The sequence below is a fragment of the Cyphellophora attinorum genome (assembly GCF_001299255.1).
Source record: "Cyphellophora attinorum strain CBS 131958 chromosome Unknown Contig6, whole genome shotgun sequence".
NCBI classification, from domain to species: domain Eukaryota; kingdom Fungi; phylum Ascomycota; class Eurotiomycetes; order Chaetothyriales; family Cyphellophoraceae; genus Cyphellophora; species Cyphellophora attinorum.
Genome location: NW_017253234.1, coordinates 985,206 through 1,010,425, shown reverse-complemented (window position 1 = coordinate 1,010,425; position 25,220 = coordinate 985,206). Strand labels below are relative to the sequence as shown.

The 25,220-nt window shown below is 54.2% G+C and overlaps 11 protein-coding genes across 11 annotated transcripts; 8 read left to right on the top strand and 3 right to left on the bottom strand.

Annotated features, from left to right (window-relative positions):
* Positions 1–531: 531 nt before the first annotated feature.
* Positions 532–2,325, top strand: AB675_2113 (uncharacterized protein; the record flags this gene model as incomplete). The annotated part of the gene is made up of 1 exon (XM_018142058.1): positions 532–2,325. The coding sequence occupies one exon, from the start codon at positions 532–534 to the stop codon at positions 2,323–2,325; it is 1,794 nt and encodes a 597-aa protein (XP_018002603.1).
* Positions 2,326–2,736: 411 nt separating this feature from the next.
* On the bottom strand, positions 2,737–4,884 carry AB675_2112 (WSC domain-containing protein 2; the record flags this gene model as incomplete). Its single annotated transcript, XM_018142057.1, has 1 exon — positions 2,737–4,884. One exon carries the CDS (start codon positions 4,882–4,884, stop codon positions 2,737–2,739), a length of 2,148 nt encoding a protein of 715 aa, XP_018003085.1.
* A 2,077-nt stretch (positions 4,885–6,961) lies between these two features.
* On the top strand, positions 6,962–8,148 carry AB675_2111 (uncharacterized protein; the record flags this gene model as incomplete). The annotated part of the gene is made up of 2 exons (XM_018142056.1): positions 6,962–7,056; positions 7,101–8,148. The coding sequence occupies 2 exons, from the start codon at positions 6,962–6,964 to the stop codon at positions 8,146–8,148; spliced, it is 1,143 nt and encodes a 380-aa protein (XP_018002997.1).
* Positions 8,149–9,029: 881 nt separating this feature from the next.
* On the top strand, positions 9,030–10,189 carry AB675_2110 (uncharacterized protein; the record flags this gene model as incomplete). The annotated part of the gene is made up of 2 exons (XM_018142055.1): positions 9,030–9,207; positions 9,273–10,189. The coding sequence occupies 2 exons, from the start codon at positions 9,030–9,032 to the stop codon at positions 10,187–10,189; spliced, it is 1,095 nt and encodes a 364-aa protein (XP_018002811.1).
* Positions 10,190–11,427: 1,238 nt separating this feature from the next.
* AB675_2109 (uncharacterized protein) lies at positions 11,428–12,170 on the top strand (the record flags this gene model as incomplete). The annotated part of the gene is made up of 2 exons (XM_018142053.1): positions 11,428–11,800; positions 11,851–12,170. The coding sequence occupies 2 exons, from the start codon at positions 11,428–11,430 to the stop codon at positions 12,168–12,170; spliced, it is 693 nt and encodes a 230-aa protein (XP_018002745.1).
* Positions 12,171–12,967: 797 nt separating this feature from the next.
* AB675_2108 (uncharacterized protein) lies at positions 12,968–14,083 on the top strand (the record flags this gene model as incomplete). Its single annotated transcript, XM_018142052.1, has 2 exons — positions 12,968–13,200; positions 13,405–14,083. 2 exons carry the CDS (start codon positions 12,968–12,970, stop codon positions 14,081–14,083), a joined length of 912 nt encoding a protein of 303 aa, XP_018002639.1.
* An 867-nt stretch (positions 14,084–14,950) lies between these two features.
* Positions 14,951–16,176, top strand: AB675_2107 (putative glucan endo-1,3-beta-glucosidase eglC; the record flags this gene model as incomplete). The annotated part of the gene is made up of 2 exons (XM_018142051.1): positions 14,951–15,390; positions 15,414–16,176. The coding sequence occupies 2 exons, from the start codon at positions 14,951–14,953 to the stop codon at positions 16,174–16,176; spliced, it is 1,203 nt and encodes a 400-aa protein (XP_018002929.1).
* An 821-nt stretch (positions 16,177–16,997) lies between these two features.
* Positions 16,998–18,275, bottom strand: AB675_2106 (uncharacterized protein; the record flags this gene model as incomplete). The annotated part of the gene is made up of 1 exon (XM_018142050.1): positions 16,998–18,275. One exon carries the CDS (start codon positions 18,273–18,275, stop codon positions 16,998–17,000), a length of 1,278 nt encoding a protein of 425 aa, XP_018003082.1.
* Positions 18,276–18,618: 343 nt separating this feature from the next.
* Positions 18,619–19,281, top strand: AB675_2105 (Ubiquitin-like modifier HUB1; the record flags this gene model as incomplete). Its single annotated transcript, XM_018142049.1, has 1 exon — positions 18,619–19,281. One exon carries the CDS (start codon positions 18,619–18,621, stop codon positions 19,279–19,281), a length of 663 nt encoding a protein of 220 aa, XP_018003019.1.
* Positions 19,282–20,090: 809 nt separating this feature from the next.
* On the top strand, positions 20,091–21,526 carry AB675_2104 (Ribose-phosphate pyrophosphokinase 5; the record flags this gene model as incomplete). Its single annotated transcript, XM_018142048.1, has 2 exons — positions 20,091–21,419; positions 21,470–21,526. The coding sequence occupies 2 exons, from the start codon at positions 20,091–20,093 to the stop codon at positions 21,524–21,526; spliced, it is 1,386 nt and encodes a 461-aa protein (XP_018002690.1).
* A 222-nt stretch (positions 21,527–21,748) lies between these two features.
* AB675_2103 (uncharacterized protein) lies at positions 21,749–23,718 on the bottom strand (the record flags this gene model as incomplete). The annotated part of the gene is made up of 2 exons (XM_018142047.1): positions 21,749–22,808; positions 22,883–23,718. The coding sequence occupies 2 exons, from the start codon at positions 23,716–23,718 to the stop codon at positions 21,749–21,751; spliced, it is 1,896 nt and encodes a 631-aa protein (XP_018002977.1).
* Positions 23,719–25,220: the final 1,502 nt, after the last annotated feature.

The following is a 25,220-nucleotide window of genomic DNA, read 5'->3' as shown; positions in this document are numbered from 1 at the left end:
CGAGTTCAATTGCCTACGTAGGCGACTGTGCCACAGGTGCTGCGCAACGTGCGGTCCTACGAGTATTACCGTGTGGATCAGATTGAAGCGTGTCTGCACATCATCGTTGAGCCGCAGCTCTAACAACCGTGAGCACGGCTGTGGAAGTTTCACCTCGATGCTCGGAGTATTCATGAAGTGAAATGGTCTAAAGAACGAGGCAACTACACTGGGTAGCGAATGTCTTTGGGGTCCTTCCATTCCAGTCACAGTGCAACGACACTTAGAACCGACGAGTCTCTGATAGAAGGGAACTTCTATGCGTGGTATAGTCTGCACCCAACTTTAGTCAGCGCAAGAATGCACAACCAATAGCATCGCACCTGCCTCGTGATGCGGCACATAGCAGCCGTGATCAGTAAACTCTATGTATCGCCCAACGTCGGTCCTGTCCTCGAATTCATATGCTTTAGTTCTGCCGGCGAGGCTGGATCAGAAGCCAGACAAGACCGCTGACCATCAAATAGCCCGACACGCCCGTACGCAGACAATATGGCGACTCTTGTGCTGACGATGACCACTCCTTCGCGGTATGAATTCATTGACTACTCAGATGCAGCGTCCGGCAGAGAAAGACTCGCCAGCAATGTGCGACGGCGCGCCAGAGTTGTGGTGATGGATGATTTCTTGAGGAAGCAGCGACAAGAACGAAATGCACCTCTGAATGATGCTGGGAAGGAGGCAACAACACCGAGACCTAACCCAGTAGTGGCGCCCATCGCCGAAAGGAAGGGACGCTTTCGACTTAAGCCCCTGCCACAACGAAGACAAGCCAAGCCCCAGAATGACGGACAACCCCAAGGCGTACCGCAAACCATGAACAGCGACTTCGTCACCCTGGACGGCACAGACGATGGGGCCACCGCAGCATGCTCCCGCACAGGCACCCTCCTGTCAGATATCTTGGTCATGCCTCCAGCATTCAGATCAACCATCCTCGGCATTCAGAACCCCAGTCCAGCAACACAGTCCTTGGTCCACTACTACCTGCAGGATTACTGGACCAATTCAACAGCCGTCAATCCAGATGGCGTCTGGACATCGATCACCCTCACAGACATGGCCATGCTTCACGCTAAATTGAGCCTTGTCGCCCTGCACCGACTCGATCGATTCGCAGCAGCATCGAAGAGCTCTGATGTGCAAAAAGGGCGGCAGAGCAGCTTGGACTTGAGAGCTGCACATCTCTACCATCGAGGCCAAGCCATTTCGCTCATTCAGGCTCGTCTTCCGCATTTCAATACGTCTCGCGACGACGACCATCGCGTAACACCTGCCGTGTCTAATGAGTGTAGTAACCTGATTGCCGCAATAACGCTGCTGACGACTTTGGATGACCACTCGCAATGGGTTGGTGAGACCGGAGACAGACATATGCGTGCGCTCGCAGCGATGGTCGATGCAAAAGGCGGCATGGATGGCCCGTGGATCAGTGACGCTTTGAGGAGAGTTGTCGGATGGGTGGACTTGCTGAGGGCTAGTATAGGTGAAAGCCGGCCTTTATTGGGAAGCAGGATTCTGACGACCAACCACGCTGGTTTGGATGAATTGTCCACCGAGATTGGAAGAGCGAGTCCAGACTTGAAGTCACCGCGGAAAAACACTGACCACATGCCATCATGGTTGCGAGCTATGTCCAGCAATGCAACGTTAAGGAAGCTTCAAGACATGCTGTGTCGTCTGACCAAGCTCGGGCAAGTCAAGGACGGCCTCCGCAAAGTGGCCGACATGAATACTCAGAAGAATCGACTTCTCTTCAGCGACGCTGTATACAACCTCGAGTACGAGCTCGCCTACATCGAGGACTTTGCCTTCAACTCAGACACATCACCAGAAGTGACCGGATCCTGTTGGAACGGTCCTTTCGCACTTCGCGCCTTCCGTGATGCAGCGGTCGTCTGCTCCTACGCCATCCTGCGCGAGCAGAACTCCAGACTTATATTTGGCCGGCTGGCGTGGAGAATCCGCGGGTACGTGGGATTGATGCTGGAGTATTCGGGATCGATCATCGGCTTAGACTATCTCGCAAGGCCGGGGGACATCGCCCTACTTTCGTGGGTGCTGGCTATGGGCTGGAAAGCCGCGCTGTTTGCGGCCAAGGGCATTGATGAAGGTGATGGTGTTAAGAAGGGTGGACGAAAGTGGTTTGCATTACGTATGGCGGAGGTCGCTGCGCTTGGTCGACCGCTAGGCCTAATAGCGCAAGAGGAGGATCCAATGAAGCGCCTGATGATGGAGGAATATCCGGCGAGCACAGCTTCGTCGATGCTCCTGCACTCGGATTAAGTCCGGCCGAGCTAGGTCAGCTACGCGGGGAGATCAGAGGGCCTGGACGGTCGGCCCATGCCGCTGGAGCGCGGGCAGTCTAGGAGTGCTTCAGCACTTAGGTTCTGGGACAAGCTGGTGCAGAGAGACAAGCAAGCAATGCATCGAAGAGCAGACATAAGTGTGTATCGTGCAACGCCACGTGCGTCATCGTAAGCGCCGTTCAGCTACTTTTTCGCTAATAGAAGTAAGACATTGGCTGGCGAGACTCTATTCCAAACCGTCAGTCGCCGCTGAAGTGAAATGAAGTGACAATAGTCATACTGGAGATGATATGACCAAACCCCTTGGTCATTCAAACCGAAAATTCCGCAGGTGTTGAGTAAACGGTAGCTCAACACCTCCCTCGCACCTGAACTTCAACTCTCTCCCTTAGATCGATCTCTTGTGCGCATGAGCGCTCAGGTGCCTCCTGACTGCTCGCTTGTCAGCAGTCGCCTTCACCCACAAACTCAACACGCCTGGCCCACCACACTTCTCCCCGCTCGCACCCGTGCATGTTGTGCTGCACTTGGACTCATCCACGCTCTCTGAGCCTACCAGTCCCTCCCCGCAGAAGCACTGGCCCGCGTACTCGGTGCCCGCATACGGCTGGCCCTTGGCCTCGCAAAAAGCCATGCAGGCGCCGTTGGTCATCTTGGGCCCGTTGAAGTTCGACCACACGGGTAGGGAGCGCGGGAAGACGGTGTCAAGGTAGCAGCCTGCGTAGGCCCAACCAGATGGGGTTGTGGCGTTAGATGGGAGGGGAGATGAAAGAGACGGATTCACGCTGGGGTGAATTGTTGCGACGGCTGCTGAGCTGGTTGTTGCTGGGCTGCCAGGGGACGGTACCTTGGTCGGAGAGGAGGAAGATGGCGGAGGCGATGAAGGAGGACTGGAGTCCGAATCAGAATCGGAGTCGTCGGAGCCAGAGGGGAAGTCTCCGCTTGATGGGTTGCCGGTGGACGCATTGCCGGTAGATGGATTGCCGCTGGACGGGTTGCCGGACGAGGGGTTTGAGGAAGGCGAACTGCCGCTTGCAGGGCTTCCACTCGATGGGCTGCCATCGGATGGGTTTCCATTCGAGGTCGTACCAGCACTGGGCGTACCCTGCGTTGGCTGTGAAGCCGCGACAGAGCTGCTGGAAGGAGACGATCCGCTCGCTGGGCTGCTGCCGCTGCCACTGCCACCAGTCGAAGGGACAGTCACCTGGCTTGGCGTCTTGATAGCGTTCACACACGTGGTTCCCGAGCACTTCTTATACAGAGTGATTGGTCCAGCACCACCACACATTTGAGTAGCGTCACCAGCACACGGCATTTTGCAGTTGCCAGGCAGACCTGGAATCGGTGCTCCGACATCCGGAATGCTGTTTCCGCAGTAGCACTCCTTCGAGTACTCGGTTCCAGCAATACTGAAGCCTTTGCCGTCACAAAACTTCACACACTGGTCGTTGGTCATACTGCTCTGGCTAGTGCTTGCACCTGTAAGAATGCGGGAATAGTAGTTGTCCTGTCCGCAGCCGACATACGACCAGCCGTCGCTGGTCAAATCAGTGAAGTCGGGGCCGACATTGTCGTTGATGACCGCTTCTCCGCCAGGCAGCTTGTCGAGGGTACCACTGACGACCTCATCAACGACAGGTTGGACTGTGCAGCCTTGGGCTTGACTGTTTGGAATCAGCTGGAAGTGCTGGCAGTCTTCAACACGGCCGGACAAGTTAGTGCAATCGTCGACAGCTGACTGAAGGTGGGCCTCGTCCCAGCCCATGATGAAATCACCATGGAGACCATAGCCGGTATTGTCACCATTGCTCCAGACGAATGGTTGCTTGCCGCCGCTCCACTGGCTAGCGAACTTGTTGGTGTCCCAGATGACCTCGTAGAAGATGGAAATCAGGTGCACTGGATGGGTCGACGGGCACTCGCCGTTGTTGTAGGCACCCACTGGGTACGACATGTGCGACTTGTGGTCAGCAGAGTCGAGATTCTGTCCATCCCAGCAGGAAGGAAAGAAGACCTGGGCTCGGAGGCCAGATGGGCAGTTGTAGTTGGGAAAAGCGTTCGTCTCTGGGTTGGAGGTACCGAGGCAATTGTAGCTGATAGCTTGTGAAGCAAAATCGGTGCCAGCAGTTCGCTTGGCTGTATCGCCAGCTAGCATGCGGAATCCTGGAGGGAATGCCTTCAGCTTCTCTTCGTTGCCACCACGCTGCAAGTAGTAGACAGTTGCACCGCCGACCTGGTTGACGCTCGTGAACTTCCCATCTGAGCCTTGGTACCACAGGTTAGGAATCCAGTAGTTGGAATTGTCGCCGATAACGGTGCAGGATGAGCATGTGGATGATTGTGTGGTGTTGTAGTCCATCACTTTTGCAAAGCCATTTCCTCCCATAATTGTATGGACGTGACTTGACACTGCATCAGTGTTGACGATGGGATCAAGTCGTTCAAGCACAATGGGTGACACGCAAGGCAATCGCCAGAAAGCCGTTGCGGGAGAAGCGGTCAGGGCCAGCCATGCCAATGTTGTGAAGCCAGGCATCTTGATGTAGTTGTGATGCGAATAGGCGATAAAAGAACGACAGAAACCTCGATGCAATCGAGTAGAACAATGAATGGACGCAGAGTCACAGACTCGCTGTAGTGAACGTGTGTGGCAACGACGGTGTGGACGAAGCTCGAACTGCCTTGCAGCGCAACGCAGGTTGAGGAGGTACTCACATCTTTATCGGAAGTATACTTGTGTACTTTGCGGGAGTGAGATTGCAGGTACCCTGCATGTGGACGCGTTCTCTATCAGAAAATTTTAGCGCCGTTGTTAAGCATATTGTGGCGGTTCGAGCTTTGCTCAACACATCATAGCGGCAAGGGGTGAGGCTGCTCTCCCAAGCACATCAAAGATCCGCTATCACAACGACAGCCGCACGGTGATGGTCTCCCATGCTGATTACCTGAACCAGCCCCTATGACTGAAAGCTTTGCTACCTTGGTCGGACCTAGGCTGGGCGACGGTGCGGTCCTGCGGGCGAGAGCCCAATCTTGCATTGCAGAACCCACTGACTGAAGGTAACATTAGTTTTCTTGGAGGTCCAGATTGCCGATAATGGTGTAGACGATCCCAAAGATGGACAGTCGAACGAAATTAGCAGGATGAAGCTAACCCGTGCGCAGTTTCAAAACAGCCCATTGCAATGCTCTTGGCACCCCGAAGAGGAATGGAACACGGTTAGCGCAGAGTATCCGAGGCTCGCCTCGATCCCCCTATCCTTCGCTTAGTCGCGTGGACCTGGGATATGTCCTTCCCAACCCACGTGTGATGCAACGGTCACAGAGACTTGTGCTTACCGCCTGTGTTGACGCCGATGGTCGAGTCGCGGGCGGCAGGTCTATCGCGGAAGTCTCTGCGAATTCGTTCTCGGATCTTGCGAGCACTGTTGAAATGCTCATGGACGACGCTGAACGAGATCAGTCCTATGCGAGATGTCAAGTGCCAATCAGCTTATGGGGGAGTTGTCCCACCTGTATCAGGTTGAGGGCTGTCTCGCAAGATCTTGACACTTCAATAAAGAAAGCATGGCATTTGCATCTCGTGCTCCCTGAGAACAGCATCGTTCGCTTGACGGTGGTGGGTCACACAAGTTCGCAGTCCTTTCAGTGCTTTGACCTGCTGAACTCCCGTGTATGCTGATAATCTGACCCATAGTGAAGTCCTCAACTTTCGTCCTGGAATGTTAGGCCTACACGTTGGGTCTGGCGACATGTCTGGAGGGCCTTCCGTGGCCGGTCTTCACGGAACGAAGGCTAAGGACTGGCGTTCACAATCGCGCTCAGGGAAACACCCTGGAAGAGTGTCGTCAAAGTAGCGGGACTCATATGACTTCAACGAGCTGCGCCAGTGGCTCTCAAGCACCGTGTAGCTATCGCAAGCACGCAGCCAGTCTCATGTCCGCTGCTTCCTTTCATGTCTATCGAATTGCGACTGCAATCCTGCCAGCGTGATCAGCCGCCTTGCAATGGCGAGTGACGGGCGTCATCTACATACCTAGGTAGGTATCGTTAATCGGGGATGCGAATTCCGGGCTGCGCAGGAACGGCCCCCCGATAGCCGCCAGTCCCTTCTCAGCTAGATCAATGCCGAGGACGAGCACGTCAACGCTTCGCGCGCTTTCACCACCGGCCTTCGCTTCCTCAGGAACAGGAGACTTTCCTTACTGTAAGTTTTGCTCGCTGTTGGTTTCATGCGATGAGCGGCGATCGCATCTTCTCGAGCAGCCTCAGGCTTCATTGATCCGATGCAATCCTCAAAGGTATCCAAGCGCTCCAAAGACACTTGCTCCGAGTGCCGGGCTCGCAAAGTACGATGCGATGCCCAGAGGGATGTTTGCGGCGCGTGCCAACGTCTCAATCTGAGCTGCTCATTTCAAAGACCGGATGGGGACAATGAAGCCACTCCCGAGAGGCGACGAGCGAAAGCAGCTTGTGAAGCCTGTCACTCTCTGAAGGCAAGGTGCTCCGGGGAGGTTCCGGAGTGCAAGAGATGCCGGATCAAAGGTGTCGCTTGCGTCTACCCAATTTCAAGGCGCTCTACAGCTACAGGCAGCCGGTCCGCACGACCCTCGATGACACCAGAAACTGTGAATAGTCGCAGTCCATCTCTAGCTTCTCACACTCTCCCTCGCGTGCCTTCGATAGTGCAGCCGGTGTTTGATGTTTCGTAAGTGGCTCCAACGATCTAGTCCCCAGGCTGACAATACATAGAGCTGTCTCTCTCGATGACGGTCTAGTAATGAGGATGTTCGAAGCCTTCTTCCAGCATGTGCATCCTATACCTCTCTACTCTTTCTTCCACAAAGCATCTTTGGTGCAGCGTTTCGAAGCAGGCCAGCTGGACACCTCACTCATTTTGTCAATGATTGGTATGACCTGTCAACTACTTGACATGGGACCGGGACTGCGCGAGTATGGAGCCGCTTGCCTCCAAGAAGCAGAAGCTCTTGTTTTGAAGAACATCGGCACCCCATCCGTTGTCATGATTCAGTGCCTTGTGCTCATAATCCGCCATCATGCCCACCAACGGCGATTTCGAAAGGCATTCATGCTCTTCGCCATCGCATCCAGGTGCGCATACGCCTTACGGCTGAACTATGAGTCGCCTTCGTTGTGCTTTCTGGCGCAGGAATCTCGCCGTCGATTGATGTGGTCGCTCTACATCATCGACACGACTATGGCTGGAGGCGCTCGAGAGCTTGTGATGTGTCCAACAAGCTCAATTCACATTCAGCTCCCCTGTCAAGAGAGGAACTTCGAGTTCGACCTTGCTCAAGAGACAGAACCTCTGCAGCCCGAGCCAAAGAAAGCGCTTGCAGAAAGCGTCGGATCTCTGGGCATGTATGTTCGACTCTTATGGCTTCGCCATCGCATACTACAGACGACTAAGGATGCTGTGCTATTCGGTGGCTACCACGTCGAGGAGTTTCCTACGAAGGTACATCAGCTCGAATCCGAGCTCGAAGACTTCGAAATGTCCTTACCGCAGTCGTTCCGCTTCTCGGAGAAGAATCTACTCCTTCGCGCATATTCACCTCGTCTTTGCCCTTATTTGCTGATACATGTATGGTACCGTCAACTATACTGCGACTTGTATCGAGTCACTCTACGTGGACTGGCTGAAGCGATACCTGATCCGGAAATGGATCGCATGGATGAGGGCTTCTTAAGAGACTGTCGGAAGAAATGCCTCCAAAATGGGATCGAGCTCGCTGAAGTTTTCAAGAGCTTCAAGCGCTCAGAACTGGTTGTCCGATGATGGAATCAGAGGTCTTCGTATGCGCTTATCAGTGCTCTCGGCTTCTGTTCCATTGCCAGACTCGATGGGGTGACTCGTTGGGCATCACCGGTGAACATGCGCGAGAACTTGTTCAGCACTGTTTGGACGCGCTCGACACCATACCGCTCTCGTGTCCCACAGCAGCACGCAATGTAAGCCTCCGAGGCTCGCAAAGTAGTAGTCGACTAATGCTTCGCAGGAACAAGATCTCCGAAGCCTGCTCGACGCCTCGGCAAATGCAGCTACAGCGATGTCGACCTCTAAGCGTGGCCATGCACGCCACCACGCGCGAGGCGCTGGAACAAGTGCCCAGCGAACTCAAGTGACAGCAATGCCAGATGTCAGAAGAGACACTGAGGCCAGCAAGCCCCGAAAAGATGTTGATGCATCTGACTTTTCAGTGAGCAATGCATTTCAAGGTGAATTTGATGGTTTGAGCTTCGACAACGAGTCTCTTGCAGCGGATCCCTTCAGCTGGTTTACTTAAGCCAAGAATTATATATGCAAGTCGGAACGACGCGCATAGCAGCGATGAGGCCCTCAGGCGACGCATCTACAGCTACGAGTATACTCACAGCAGCGCAGAGTACGAATTCCCCAAGAATCTAACTGAGCGACACTACGTTTTGTCCAGCCGATCGATAGAGATCATACCTGATGTTGCGTCACGACGCGCAACATGCTCGCACTCTGACCGCCTGTGCGAGCAAGAGTTGAGCAGCAGCCACACTCTATTAGGCCAACCCAGTATTTCAGGCCGCCAAGCTCCAAACTCAAACCGTGGGACGTTGGGCTATATTCATCAATTGCGACACCTCCCGTGAGCACGAGGCTTTTACCGATCTTCACACCCGGCAGATATGTCTGGAACACAGACAGCAGTCATGGAAGCAAAGCTGGCTGGATCAGACACATGTCTGAAGTCCAGCAACGACCTCATTGCCAGCTTCAATTTCTACGCCTCACCTGACAAGCCTGACATTTCCGAGATCGCCTCCATCTTTGGAGGAACATCTCGGCGTCTCAAAGCAGTTCCATGTCCGGTCGAGGATGTGCGCAGAGCAGACCTCGAGTCATTCACCTTGTCCGGGAACGGCTTCCAGGTCCTGAGACATACGTCATCTCTCCTTCCGCCGCAGCCTCTTCAGTCCCGGACTTCTTCGACAATGACTACGTACAAGAACGCTACTGGCCGGAGCTCACCACTGCCTTGAGATCCCAGCTCGGTTTGCGAAGTGCGATCGCCATGAACACAACAACTAGGGACGTGAGACCAGAGACAACAGCAAGAGAGATCAACCACCTTAATCCGCGTGAGGACAAGAAAAGTCTCGGTGGCTTTTTCGTTGTGCACGGTGATTACTCGCCTGCTGGAGGGCGAGCTCACCTGCGGCATGTGCTGCCAACATTCTTCGACGACACGAAATGCCTGGAACCAATCACAACTCCAGAGGAAAGGACGAAGTTCTTCCAGTTGTGGAATTCGATCCAAGCTGCCGAGCAGCAAGCTATTCTTGAAGAGCAAGGCGGCACGGAAGAGCAACACATGTGGGCATGGAGTGGACGCAATTACACCGGTCCTCGCTGGGCGATTTTCAGCGTCTGGCGGCCATTGGAAGTCGTGCAAAGTGATCCTATGGGCATCATGGATGCGCGCTCTTTCTTTTCTTCATCTAGCCTCCACGAAGATGGAGATCAGTATGTTATCTACGATCGCACTTACAAGGATCGCCCTGGCTTTACATCAAGCTACCGAAGCGAAAACATTCTGCCAATTGCACCTTCAGCGACAGCTCCAGTGGAGGCTACCACCCAGCAAGCCTACCGTTTCTTCTGGGTTCCCGATCAGACGCCTGAGGAAATTTATGTTCTGAAGCTGTTTGATAGCGAAGCGCAGACTATTCGAGGTAGGCGGGCTGGCGTGGTGGAGTGTGCGCCACACAGCGCATTCACGCTTCCAGATCAGGACGGCAAACCGGCGCGGAGGTCGGTCGAAGTTCGCGTCTTTGCGATTTGGTGACTTCCTGGACAGGTGTGGTTGAACTGATGGTGTAGGATCAGCATCTCCTCGCCCAATTCAGGCCCAGGAAGGCCGCGTCCCAGGAAGAGCAGCCATCAGGTACTCATCTCCATTGCTGCAGGACAGTGCTGTGGCAGTAATGAAGTATCTCAGGCGCACAAACGCATGCATAATGAGCAACGGGCTTCCTGCGCCACTCAGTTTGCAGGCCAAGCACGTGAGACTCTGCTTTTCGTCTGCTGCGGACTCTGCTGCTTCAGGCCCGTGCTCACGGCACAGTTTCTAGGAGGTTTCCTCCACACATCCAAGCAGCTCAAACACTCACGGCGCCCAGGCAAAGTGCTTACGCTCGAAGTGGCGTTCGTTGCCCTCTGTGTCACCAAGCGTAAAGCAGCCAGGCTTGCGCAATGCAGCGGGATTCTCAGGCCACGCCATTTCAAGACTGAGTGGTCACTTTCTAAGGCGGCAATGTCTTCCGCCACTTGGGACTGAGAAGCCTTCCGAAAAAGAGAAGCTCGCAAGACCTTTCTGCGAAGACATCGTATCAAAAATTGTGTGCCCAAATCTGGTGTGCATGGTAATTGATTACGTGCCGGAAATCATGTCCCTCCGAACTTCATCGTTGGATCAGGCTCGGTGGCTCCATTCCGGAGGCGGAGTGACCTAGCAGACCTTGGCAACTCTGAAAATAGGCAGCCCTGAGTGGCCAGTGTCCAACCCCCAAGCTTTTACTGCCCAGGACTTGCAGAGGAAGGCGTCCACAGCCAAGAGTGCTGTCCAACACCGCCTTGTCAGCAGTTACTCAACCTCATGATTTGGCCTCGTTCTCACTTCTGAGACAGCGCAGCATCCAGCCTCGTTGTGGGTACTGGTTACCTGACCAAGTGCGCTGTGATGGTAATACTGACCACTTGCAAGCCAGGCTGGGCCGCTACCGCCTCGTGCACTGCAGTGGCCACAACACTTTTCGGAGGGCTTCCTGCTGGTCATTTCATGGTATAAGTAGAGGCTCTGTCCTCACAACCCATTGCTGTTAATAGCGTACCAAACATCAAGCAACAAGCATCAATCATTTCACGAGTTTCCTTCGTTTTTCCTTGAGCAGTATCACTTTTCTTTGTTCTCTGTTTCGCCGTTCCCAACCAGTACACCAGAAGCAGTCTTTCGACTTCGACACATAACATCGCCGCACTCACCAATTTCACCTCAAATCAATTAAATCTAGCAACATCATCAATATGAAGGCGACCACATCCATGATGGTCTCGGCTCTTAGCCTTACCACTATAGCGTCTGCTCGCACCATCAACAGAATCCGCTCTTCAACCCATTCCCAGGAGATTTCGTATCCAGTCACAACCAATCAGGCCTTCGAGCTGGATGTCACGACCGACAAGCTCGGCCTCAGCGACTACTACTCGCGCGAAGATGGCTTCATCTTTGTCAACATCGATCCCACCAACAACATCGCCTCAGCTGCCGTACGAAGTGTCAAGAACGACGTCACCTGCACGCTGAAAGATGTCCGCGGCTACGTTATCCGCTCATTCGGCGGTGTCGGAGGCCAGCAAGAGTACGTCCGCCAGCCCTGGGAGGAAGACCACGCAGCTAGTATCGGCTGTTTCTTTCCTGGCGAGAGCGAAGCCACGTATCCTGCAAAGTCCCAGTCAGCGACATTATTCCCCGACAGGTAGGGCGGCCGTTCGAGATGGACCTGATGTATGCCACCGCAGGTGTACAGGATTTCTATAGCCGTGAGGATGGCTTCATCCGAGCGGATGTGTTAGCCGGTGACAAGTTGACGGGTGCTGCTGTTCGAAGTATCGAGGGTGACGTTGTTTGCACTATCAAGGATGCGGAGGGTTACCAAGTCAGGAAGTTTGGAGGCGAGCATCCTCAGCAAATCGAGCTGAGCGAGTATGAGGGATTGAAGGCGAAGACTGTTGGTTGCTACTTCCCTGGCCAGGAGCCCTCCATCTGATGGCGTTGACGGAGCAGAATTGGTGGAATTGGACTGAGCCTCCTCTCATCAAGACGAGTCATGGCTGATGTGACGCTTATGTATCCGTAAGTAATGTATGAACTTATTGTGCGAAGCCTGCCTGGGTACCAGGACTCCAGAGCTGTGCAGGTCTCTGCGTCCACAGTTTTCAGTGTCAACCGGTTGGAGATAGGCCTGGAAATATAATAGTGCAGATACTAGGTACCCAAATAGATGGCCGCAGCCCTGCGGTATGCTCAGATACGCAGACAAGAGGAATTGATCTGTTCACGTCTTCCTAATTTGAGCCTCGACCATAGGCCTCACGAGCTCGCACTCACCGCCTAATGGGAGCGCAAAATGCGACAGCGAGCCTCCATCAGTCTCACATGCCTTGGAGCTTACACCCCGCAGGTCTCACAGATTCCAGTCTCCCCATACTGCTTACGTATACACTACGACTTCCCGATCGCGCACGATGCTTGACGAAGTCGGACACAACATATCCACTCCCTGCATGCACATGCAGAACAAGATGCACGAGATAGCAAAAGGTCCAGTGGGTGATTGGCCATCTTGGTTGCACTACGCATTCGACAAACCTTAATCGTCGGATCCGTTGAAAAGTGCTCCTATCTCCATATCCTCGAGGCCGACCACTGCAGAATGATGGAAGGTAAAGACAAACCCCAGACTGGTCAGCATGTGCTTGCCGTCGCATAAGACTCGCTCCTCCCCCGAAAACGAGCGGCGCAACTGCCCTGCACCCATCCTCCGCTCTAACACGATTCACAACGATGGTCTGCCGCGACTGCTTCCGGGGCACGATCCATGACTTTGCCACGCCCAAAGGCACACTCTCAGATCTGTACGGCTCCAGCTACAAGACCTACGTCTCGTTGCCGCCAAACGATCCGAAGCCCAAATCGACCATAATCTTCTTCTGCGATGCCTTTGGGCTGCATTTGCCAAACAACAAGATTCTTGCGGATCACTATGCTGAACAAACTGGCTGTCGTGTTTTGACTCCGTGAGTGCTCCCCAGTCGCCGAATAGAGAGCTCTTTTGCCGAGAGTATGCGGGAGCGGACTGTCTTGTGGCACATTCGCGCAGCTCGGGCCACTTCATTGCGCCTCTCGCATAGCAGCGAAGTGTTGTCCTGTTCTAAGCTCGACTCCTCCGATCTCTGCTGGTTCCTAGTGACATACTTGCTGATCCTCCTTCTTCCCAACAGTGACATCATTCCCGGCGGTGGATGCAGCGAGAAATGCATGCACGCCATGAACGAAGTATTCAAGCCGCTGCCCAGCTGGTGGAGTCTGCTCGATCCCCGGATGTACTTCAACAAAATCTGGGGAATCTCGACGTTCGCACCGACCTTCATTCCGTTTTTGATCACATCGAGCGCGCCAAAGGCGTACCCAGAATGCTTACGGTATGCAAGAGCGGTCAAAGCTGACTTACCGGCGGGTGGAAAGCTGGGTGCGGCTGGGTTCTGCTGGGGCGGGTACCCGTCGACGAAGCTCTGCGGCGAGTCGGCCTCTGCTGAAGGCGAGGGCGCGACCAAGCCGCTGCTAGACGCAGCGTTTTCGGCCCATCCTAGTAGTTTGGACGCCCCGAAGGATTTTGTCGGGGCTCTTGGCAGGTTCAAGACACCGTATTTCTGTGCAGTGGCAGAGTTCGATTTCCTGTTCAACAAAGGGGCCGCAGAGCAGACAGAGGCGGCGTTGAGAAAGGAGCTGGGCCCTAGTGGCGAGGGCAAGGCTGGTGTGTACGAGTTCTTCATTCACAAGGGAGCCCATCATGGGTTCAGTGTGAGGGCCAGCCCAGACGCGCCGGGCGAGGTTGGAAAAGAGAGCTATGAGACGGCAGCTGCGCAAGCTGTCGAATGGTTTAACAAGTACCTGAAGTGATTGGGACGAGTTTGGAGGAGGACGGTTAGCGGGCAAAGCGAAGAGCTTCACATCGGGACTGCTATCGTCGACGACGCAGATGGATTTTTACTGGCTCTGGCAGGCGCAGTCAGCGAGAATATGACCAACGCTGTCGTCTTTCAGCCAAGACATTGCGACCAGCGCCCGAGGCCCCGAGCAGTGCCTCACTTGCGATCACCTCTGTCGTATGTATCTACTGGTCTATTGTGTGATCAGAGCCAGATCTCTTCGGCGATATACTGACCGCATCTTTAAGAGAGATCACACTTGTGGTCCGGTGGGGTGATCTGCAGTACAAACGATAATGAGCGTACCGATGACGTGTGTTCCTCGTGCTCTTCGCACTTTGCACCTGATCCAAGTCACTGATCACCCTACACAGAGCTGCTGCTGTCGTCGTGGCTGCTCAGTACCGATGCATACAAACATCACTGTAGCAGTAGGAACCTGTACATCCATTCTTCGCAGAGTTTCATGAGCGAAGTCAAAGACACAGCCCTCCCCAATATCCAGAATTTTCTCGCAAGGGGCAGCAACCAAGTTGGAGTGATTTTCAGGGGAAAATTGACCTCGTTCGGCCCGTTAAACACGCGTCATGCGCCAATACGGAGCCATTCCAGGTACAAGCACCAACCAAGGCGGCCGGAAGCGACCAGCCTACGTCGTAAGCGGCCCCCAGAAAATCTTTGACAGCGCCAAATAACCTCGAAATATCAACAGCTCAACGCATCGATCACTTTCTGTCTTTCCTCACATCACTTCCAACCGGGCATCATTCATTCTTTCATCAATTCTTCTTTTTCGTAATCTTCCATACTAACGACAGTCATTCTTTCTTACGCAAACATGAAGGGCTCACTCATTTCCCTCGTCGGCGGTGCCTCCACGGCTCTGGCTGCGGTACGCGGTTTCAACTATGCCGCTCAAGAAGCCACGCAAGAAAACTTCGAAGCATCATTCAAGCTTGCAGGCAGCTTGAGTGGTCTCGACAACTTCAACGGCGCCAGATTATATACTATGATCCAAGAGGGCACCACCAACGAGCCCATCCACGCGATACCCGCAGCCATCGACACAAAATCCACACTACTTCTCGGTCTATGGACCTCCGTTCCCCAATCCGCCTTCGACAACGAGATTACAGCTCTCAAGAACGCCATCCAACAATACGGCGACGACCTCAAGAATATGGTCACTGGTATCTCTGTTGGCAGCGAGGATCTTTACCGCATCTCAGTCACTGGTCTCGCCAATGATCCCACCGCTGCTGGCCAGACCCCAGATCAGTTAGTTGACTACATCGGCCAAGTCCGCGAAGCCATCAAGGCACTGCCCTGGACGGCACACCGATCGGCCACGTCGACACCTGGAACGCCTTCGTCAACTCTTCCAACGACAAGGTCATCGCCGCCTGCGATTTCCTCGGTCTGGACGAATACCCCTACTTCCAAACCACCGACCCCAACTCGATCGACAACGCTGCCAATCTCTTCTTCGAGGCCTACGACAAGGTCAAGGCCGTCGCTCAGGGCGCAGAGCTCTGGGTCACAGAAGCTGGCTGGCCAGTTTCAGGGAAGCAGTCGGGCGCTGCGATCACTGGAGTGGACAACGCGCAGACATTCTGGCAGGAGGTGGCCTGCGAGCTGATCAAGCGCAACATCAACTTCTGGTGGTACATGCTCCAGGACAAGGCCAGCCCAGACTTCAGCGTTGCTAGCGCCTCTGGCCAGCCGCTGTACAATCTGGCCTGCAATGCCAGCTCCGGATACCACCCAACCACCAACAACTCATCCTCTTCCTCCACAGCTCCATCTAGCAGCAAAGCCACCGCTTCCATGACTACCATTTCCGGCACCATCGTCACCACAATCCCAACCGAGACCGGCGAGGCTGGCAGCCCCGGTGCCGCTAATGCCGGCGCAGGTAGCCAGACTACAGGCGGCAGCGGCGCAACAGGCTCGAGCAGCAGCGCTTCAGCTTCGGGCTCGAGCTTCGCCGGCGCTGCAGGAAAGTCCCAGGCCAGCTTCATTGGTCTCGTCCTCGCCGCAGCAGCTGCTGTGTTCGCCTTGTAGACGTGTCAGATCAGATCGATGATCGCGGATTTGGATTTCTTGCATAGTTTGGGATATAATGGATAGATATATCTGTCACTAGGTACCATTCCTAGGCACAATGACGAAAAGTCTTTTGCATTCAATACTTTGACTCTGCTTGTCCTTCTTCTCACAAGCTATCATCATCATACTCGCAGCGTGCCCTCCGCTACTCTGCTCAGATCTGAGTCGGGCCATTTCTTTCCGCAGCGTGTCATGAGCTGCTGCAAGCCTCCTAAATTTGCCCACTCGCCCAAGCAGGAGCGCTAGCTGCCATGGAATGCATCGCACTGGGCGCAAGCTGCGAAGGGAGGGGCCGCTAGCGTCTGACGCATAAGTCCAGCTCTGTTACCTTCACGCTCTTCTTCTTGCGCTGCCCTCTTCTACCACCCGACTCCGCGTCGCTTCACCACTGTTGCCACTGTCGTAACAGGGCATGCCACTCAAGCGAGATCGAAGACTTCTCAGATAGACGTTGTCCGTGATGCGTCTGGAAGAGACAGGCGAGGTCTTGTCATGATTCGTTGTTTCTGTCCGCTTGTCCATGCCACTGAGTCTTTGCCCGTGCACGAAAGGCGGATAGCATCTTCGGCGGAATGTCTGATGCGTTCGACTGATCTTTCGGGATCCTGGCTTGTCACATCGGTGGCTATGAAGGACAGAGCACAACCACTGAAGTTGACAAGCTGCTTGGTGAGATTGCCAGATCTGTGAATGGGATGTCTAGCCAGCGGATGCTGGCCAGGACGCAGCTGCGATTGATGCTGGGCGCTCCTTTGCGCCACTGCTCTTGCCGTCTTTCAGCCAAAGGATGTAACAGGTGCATGCAGTGCTCTGGGCAGTTTCCATCCCCAGTTTATGGCAGTTGAGCCGAGCTCTGCGCGAGCACGCTCGAGTCGAACGACAGGGGCAACTTCATGATCATCCCTGGAGATAAACTCTGGGAAATTCTGCTGGGCGAATTCGAGGAAGAACGTAGCTTCAGCTGTTCGACCTTGTGACAAGGACAGCTCGGCAGCGTCTAAGACCACAACTGAGATAGCTCGCTTGATGCGCAGTGGTTTGAGCGATACCCATGTGGCAAAGCCGCGCGCCATGTCACTTTTGCGCAGTTTGTTGTACAGTGTCGTAGCATTGGGCGTTTGCGGATGGTATGTACGGAAGAAAGCACCTGTGAGGTAACTGTGGCGCCCTTGCGAGGGTACGACGTCCAGCAGCGAGTCGAATGTGGCAGCCGGTAGCCCATGGGAGCCTCGTGTATGCAAAAAGTATGACGTAAGTCTGGCCCAAGATTCCTGTAGAGGTTCGTGGGTTTGCATAGACGGTCCTGACAATGACGTGGGTGCTGGGGAACCTGATGACATGCGGTGTTTGGTAGCAGCGATGAACTGCTGAGCGGCGGATATGGGTTCCTTATTGATGATCGACCAGTGCATCATTTTTGATATGAAATGGTCCTCAGCACGTAGCCATGCTGGCTTTTCGCTTGCACTTGACGCCCAGGCTCTTTGGTACAAGATCTGGAGCCAGCTCCATACAGTGTTATGAGCGTGATCTGCATACAAGGCGTCGATGACAGCATCTTCCGTTGCCCAAGTTCGGAAGAACTCGTCCTTTGTCGCCGGACTTGCGGCATCAAACCATGCGGCAAGTTTGGGTGCCAATCTGGTCTTTGCTGGTTGGTTACGTTTGCGCTCGGTAAGATATTGTAGTGCACACTTTTGCAGACTGGACATGGTGAGTGTGCCATTGCGTAGATGACGCTCTAATGCTGACGCCGCTGTAGGCGTGCTGTCCAAGGCCGAGGTCTGGTTTCCGGACACTGCTTCGCTCTCAAGGAGGGGATGGGCAAGGATGCTATCCACGTATGTGCTTGCCGGTCTAGGGCCACTGCTTGGCCCGTCGTCCTGGTCCTGTTGTTTGATAGAGTTCGGGGCCGGATGGGCTGCGTCGAGCCTGCTCTGGAAGCGCGCATCCAGCATGCGAAGTAGCTGTTTGGACTCTCGGGCGGTGGGAGGCGCTGGTGGGTGCAATTTCGAGATCAGTGACCTGATCATGAGAGCGCTGGTTGTCTTCATGGTGACTCGAGACTCAGTGCACACCACGAAGAATGTGTCAAAGGGCAACACGACATGCAGCAACCTCCACAGTGCTGTTGCCGGTAGCAAGTGAAGTCGTGCGACGTCAACGAGTCACGGGCAGAGTCGCGGTGTGGAGAATGACGATTTGGAGTCAGTGGCTGAGAAATCAGTTCAAATGACCGAGAGTGCTTCGAAAGCCTTCGCTGTAGCACGCAGAATAACGTCTGACACGATAAATGATTTGTGCACTTCACATCACATAGACCACATAACTCGTTAGTGCCTAGGTAGCAAGGCTCAAAATCTCGGTGGGCAAGCCTGAGCATATTTGCATAACAAAATGGCAGACAGTGAGGGACCAGATCTACCCACAGAGAGCAAGCGCGCTGACAGGGAGGAGCAACACTCAACGCCTCAAGAGAATCGACGAAGAAGCCAGTCGCCGCGCAGAGACCGAAAGGATGAGCGACGACCACGAAAGGACAAAGGCTTCAAGTGGAAGGACAAGCGTCGCGACGATGACGATCGTAGGGATCGTGATTCAGGATATCAGCGCGGCTACAGAGACCACTACAAGCCCCGATCACGGTCAAGATCACCCAGGAGAGATCAGTCTCCACGACAGCCACGCTCACCCAGACGCGACAGGGATGACAGTGACAGGATAGATGATACACACAGGAAGTTTGGCAACAACGACAAGCCGGAGCGCAAAGAGAGAAAGGAGAAGAAGGAGAAGAAGCCTACGCCAGCGGTGCCTCAACAGCCGATGATTCGGGTCACGGTCAATGACAGACTGGGCACGAAGCATACGATTCCGTGCTTTCCATCAGATCCCATCGGCGAGTTCAAGAAGATCGTCAGTGCTTACATTGGTCGTCCTGCGCACGAAATCCTACTCAAACGGCAAGGAGAACGACCTTTCAAGGACCAGCTCACGCTCCAAGATTATGGAGTCAGCAATGATGTTCAGCTGGATCTTGAGGTTGATACAGGGGACTGATGCATGTCTCGTGTCGTTGTGTACATGGACTCATCAACATCTAGGTCGTCGAGAAGCGCCTCTGACTGCTGGACCTTCCCTCCCAGCCTACTTTTCATCGTCACCTGTGAAAACTAGGCAATAACCAATTTCTTCGAGAATAGGCGGGGTATCAATGCCCGGAGCTGGAAGGAACAGACATTATTTCGAGATGGCAGAGGAAGCCACCTGCAGTGCACTTGCATTAGGACCCAAGCCAAGTCATTGTGCAGATTGGGCTGCGAATGTAAGAGCAGTGTGGTTGGGAGCATTGCTAGAAATTATAGCGTGGGACACATGCGGGTTGTCGCAACGAGCTAGCAACAGGCAGAGTAAGAGCTCTTCACCTGAGGGCATTACCTGAGGGATGACAGTGAGCAACATCCCAATCCAGAAGGTGAGGTGTGAATGTCGCGTGCTCTGGTCCACGGGCTACTGGCAAGCTGGTTGGAGATCTGCTGCCCCGCACATGTCGTGCTGCAGGTTCTTAATGTGGCAGGTTAAGCGTAGAAAAATGACCTACCCATGCCCTTCGGCTCTTTTGTCGCGAGTCGATGCCTCTCTTTATGTGTCCCAAATTGCTCGATTAGACGTCTATGCTCAGACGCGAGGACTACCTCACTATGATCTCCTACGACAACCTCTAGTCACGGCTGCCAGGGTCGTACCCGATCTTCTGCAAGTCTGCCGTCCCTTGTTCCGACCTGGCCCTTCGCTGTCCACATCGAGTCGCGATTTCTGCTTGCCCTTAACCAGTCGAACGTCTTTCCTGACAGGGCTCCACCGCGACCATGGTGCGCAACATCGTTGTCCTGGGTGGCAACTCTCACCCTCGCCTGACCGAGTCTATATGTGAACAGCTCGGCATTACTCCAGGTCAAGCCCTCTTCTCAAAATTTGCGGTCGGAGAAACCCGTGTTGAGATTGGTGAGTCAGTGCGAGGGAAAGATGTATACATTGTCCAGTCCGGGGGAGGACCCGTGAACGACTACTTCATTGAGCTTTGCATTGCCATCTCGGCGTGCAAGACGGCTTCGGCTAAGAAAGTCACCGTCGTCCTCCCGCTCTTTCCTTACTCTCGCCAATCCGACATACCCTACAACAAGTCTGGAGCGCCCTTGATCCGCTCATCCAGCGTCTACAAGCCCAACATCAACGGCGAAAGTGGCTACTCTTTTGATAGCGTCCCGTCCACACCACATCCCGAGAGACATGAGACCAATGGCATCCTGAATGGCACTAGTCCGCAACACGGTCCGCAACACAACACCCTGCACAGAGCAGTCTCGCGCACTCAGCTCGAAGACATCGACTCAGGCACTCAACCTCATCAGAATCGATACAGCCACTACAAAGATCTTTCCAAGTCTGACACATTGTCCATCAGAAGTAGGAACAATTCTGGCACCTTCCCCTCAGGTGTCAATGCTCACGATTTCGCGCCCAATTCAGACAAGTCTCAGGACTCACCCAATTCCAAACCCGTGCAGGACGCCTTCAAGCCGCGACCTGGCTATAGGCAATGGGTGGCGCAAGCGGGCACTCTCGTGGCAGATCTCCTCACTTGCGCTGGTGCGGACCATATCATCACTATGGATCTTCATGACCCACAGTACCAAGGCTTCTTTGACATTCCGGTTGACAACCTGTACGGGAGACCAATGCTCAAGAAATACATTCAGCACAACATCCCTGACTACCGAAACGCAGTCATCGTCAGCCCAGATGCTGGTGGAGCAAAGCGAGCTACTGCAATAGCCGACTCTCTGGGCCTTCAATTCGCTCTCATCCACAAGGAACGTCGTCCCACCAAAATCACAGACCGACAGAATGCTACCATGATGCTCGTTGGCGACGTCGCTGGCAAGACAGCGATCCTGATAGACGACCTGGCTGACACGAGTAACACGATCACACGAGCCGCTAAGCTGGTGAAGAAGGAGGGTGCCAGCAGGGTCTATGCTCTTGTCACTCACGGCGTGCTTAGTGGCGATGCTATTGATCGGATCAATGCCAGTGCGCTCGACAAAGTCGTCGTCACCAACACTGTCGATCAGACCGAGCACAAGAAGCGATGTCCCAAGCTGGAGGTGCTCGAGGTTGGCAATATCTTCGCCGAGGTAAGTCCTTACATAGAATTCGCGCTCTACAGCATCTGACCCTCTCACAGGCTATCAGACGCGTTCACTACGGTGAATCGATCAGTGTACTGTTCCAGTATGATTGACATACCATCTGTACGGTCAGGGAAAGGCAGGTCTAGTCATGCATTCGAAATAGTAGAAAACACACACAAAAAAGCTCCATACCAAGTGCTGGGAAGGTGCTGATAAAGGGAATGGGATGGTCTGTCTGCTCGTCGTTTTCTGCATGCATACCTACATAAAGACTGAAATGCAAAGTCTCTCAATCTGCATGCTAGAGTCCTCCCTGGGGACAAATATCAATCTCAAATTTCAAAATCGTCAAAGTGCTCCTCATGCGCCGGGTGGCCTCCCGCCAGCTTCCCGAGGAGCGGCAACTTCCACCGCACGACCTCCATCGGCGGCTTCTCCTGCGGTTCCTTTGCAGACTGCGGAAGAGGAGCAGGAACAGCAATTGGGGCAGAAGCAGGGACTGGGCTCTCGCCCTTCGCTTCCTGCTGCTTTGTCTCCGTTCCCGGCTGCTTCACCACCACTGCCTTTCCACCTCCACCAAACTTCGGAATCTCCTGCACAGCGAATCTCTTCATCTCCGGCTCCTTCCACCTATCCTCCCACCATCCCACCGCCTTCCCTCCGTTCTCCAGACTCATCTTCGCCTCCCACACGTGAAACGCAGCTTCGTACTCGTCCAACAGTTTCGTGTCTGGATCTTTCTTCTCTACTTCCTGCTGCTGCTGATCGGTCTGCTGCCCTTCTCGCTTCGCCTGCTCCGCCTCCGCCTTCTTCTCGTCGCTGGTCGGACTCCTCACCCAGTTCCTTCCACCAATCGGCTGCTGATGCATTGGAAGCCTGCTTTCCTTCAATCGCTTGTACTGAGCCTCAGGGCCCAATCGCTTCTTCAGGCCCGTCATGATCCCGCCCAACCGACGCGTGGTTTCCACTTGCCGCTCGCGTTGGCGCTGCGCGTGCTGCGCGGCATGTTCACGCTGTCTGGCTGCGAAGTCGTACATTGGGTCCTTCGGGCGGGAAAGGAGGGTGCTGTGGGCGGCGATGGAAGGGAGGTATTGCGCTTCTGGCCTGGAGTAGTAGCGGCGCGTTGCGGTGGAGGGGATCTTGAAGGAGCAGTGGAGGAGGAAGGCGTGTTCTTCGGTGTTGGCGGGAGCGCGGTGGCCAGCATGATTAGGGCGGAAGGGGGCGAAGTTGCTGGGAAGGCGGTCGCGGCAGTTGGAACCAGGAGCAATGTTGCGGGCGGCTATGGTGCGAAGGTCAGGCTTGTAGGTGTGAGCATATCGCACTACATCGTTACCGTTGTTCAGAGCAGCAGCGACCAAGGCGTCGAAGGCGCCCGGGGCGACCTTGGGAAGGCTGGCAGGTGGAGGACGAGGGCCAAAGGGACGGTGTGAGCATTTGGATTGGAGGTCGAAGACGTCGCGCTGGACGGTCGAGCGGAGGTGTCGAGGACGATGAAGCCGTCGACGGAGAACTCGTCTTTGGATGCGAAGGCGGTCTCGAGCTTGGGTCGACGCGTCCATTCGCTAGGTATGACGGATTCGGGGTCGATCGCTTTGCGGACTGACTTTTCGAGGAGACTGTTGCGAAGCTTTTTAGGTGCAAGAGCGCGGAGGACAGGCGGTGGCATTGGGTGCTTGCGGCGTTTCTCGAGGTCGGCAAGTTCTGCTTGCAACTTCTGGCGTTCGACGTTGCGCGCCGCCTTTCGCCTTGCTTTCTCTTCTTTGTCCGAGAGCGCGCCTTGTGGAGCCAGGGCTTTGGACGGTGTTGAAAAGCATGTTCCCATTTGGCTGTCCGAAGTTTGAGCGGATTCCGCGAAGTCAGGTCTGGTGCTGGAGCCGAGTGATGATACCCAGACTTCTTGGGATCTTGGTCGCTCTACAGCGGCAGGCTGTTGAGATGGGCGGTTGTTGGTCGGTGGTCGGACGTCGTAGACTTTCGATGGCTTGATAGTAGTCTTGACGGGCTCACCAACTGGTTTGCGCTTGATGCTCAGGGGTTCAACAGCATAAATTTCAGGCCACAATGTGCGAAGTGATTGAGGTTCTGGCTCACAGATGTCCATAGGTTTTTCTGCGTCCGCGGCAACATCTGTGTTGTCCTGTGGCGTTAAGGAGATCATATTGTCATGCTGTTGTTGTGACTGCACTAGCGCGACACAATTCAGCTGCGATCTTGAGCGTGCTGGCGTGAACTGTGGCAGTTGGTATTGGCCTGGTGGATAGCCAGAACTTACGTCCTGGTCCAACATTGTGACATCTGGCATTCTGTTGCGCAGGATATGTTTCGCCTTCCTCGCAAGCTGTCCTATTTTAGCTGCGATGCGGATTATCAGTCGTACCTCGAAGTCGTGCTTCAAACGAAGCGATACTTTGTGTGGTCGCATGAGTGGATGCGAAAGCCGGTGGTCGCAAAGGATACCGTCGGGATAGCAACGGAGATAACACAGATGGCTGGAGTGTGGGTACGCAGTGAAGTGAAGACAGACATGTTGCTCTCCTACCTATTGTTGGTGGTGGCATATCCGCCATCAATTGCCTGAGCTGTTGCGGCAGCCTGGAAATCATCAAGTGAAAGATGTTGTATTGCCTTGTGGTCCCCCCTGAACGCCTTGCATCCCTGACCGTACATAGGTATATACTCATCTTCTCTAGTGACACGCTTTACTGGTGACCAGGCAAGGCAACGAAGCGACGAGAAGGTCTCGACCTGTCCAGGTCAGATTCGACGGCGCACAATCGGACAGCGGAGAACCGAGGATCAAGGATCGACGTTCCTGATCAGAAGACGCTGATGTAGTTGCCTATCCGGTCCTTCTGGTTCTGAGCGATGCATTCCGATATCCATTGCACGTTTCTCAGCTGTGGCGAAGGGTTAGCTTTGATGCCTTCGAAGAACGACTTGGACTTATCTTGTTCCCTCAACTTCACCCAGGCATAGATGACGGCGTGAGTGAACTGTCTGGTGAAGACCAGCTTGGACAGCTCAGCCTCCTTGAGGTAGAAGAGATCCTCGAGCGACTTCTGGTCGCCTCCGGATCCACCTTGCATATTTCCCGCGCCCGAGCCACCTTGATTCAGTCCGACTTCGTCAAAGAAGCGTTTGTAGTCGCCCACGCCGCTGACAGCCAGTGATACGCTTTCTATATCGTCCGCTCTCGACAGCATAAGCATTCCTTCGGGGTACAGTTTCCCAAATTCTGGATACAGCTTTTTCCGTTGATCTTTGTTGAGCTCTGTGCCGAATGAGTTGATTGTAATGTTGATTGCTCTCCGGTCGGCCTCGAATTCCAGAATCTCGCTCATGATCTCTCCAGTTGGTGTCATTGCCATTTCTGGGTCGTTGTTGACAAAATGGTGGAAGTCCTCCAAGTAGTTCTTGTACAGTGTGTTCCGGACGATTTCAATGTTGAGTTCATCAAGGTCCTGATGACTGAGGCTGCCTTTGAAGTAGGGTGCCAGGGGTGTCTCGATCAGAACTGAGTTGTACAGCTCTTCGATATTGGTCGCAACGCAAAGTACAGGCAGGGTTTCGAACCAGCCCAGTGGATGACACCTCTCGAGCAACTCTTTAGTGTCTCGTTCGTGTAATGTGCCGGTGATGAGAAGTGCGACATTGTCGATCATGTATGAATAGGTGAGATATTCCATAAATTTGGACAGAGAGCCGGTGCACTGGCCCTGGAGGTATCTGAAGTCCTGCACCAACTTCTCCGTCATCTTCGACGTGAGCGCCGATGTCGATGGGTTGGGTGGTAACGCAGAGAGA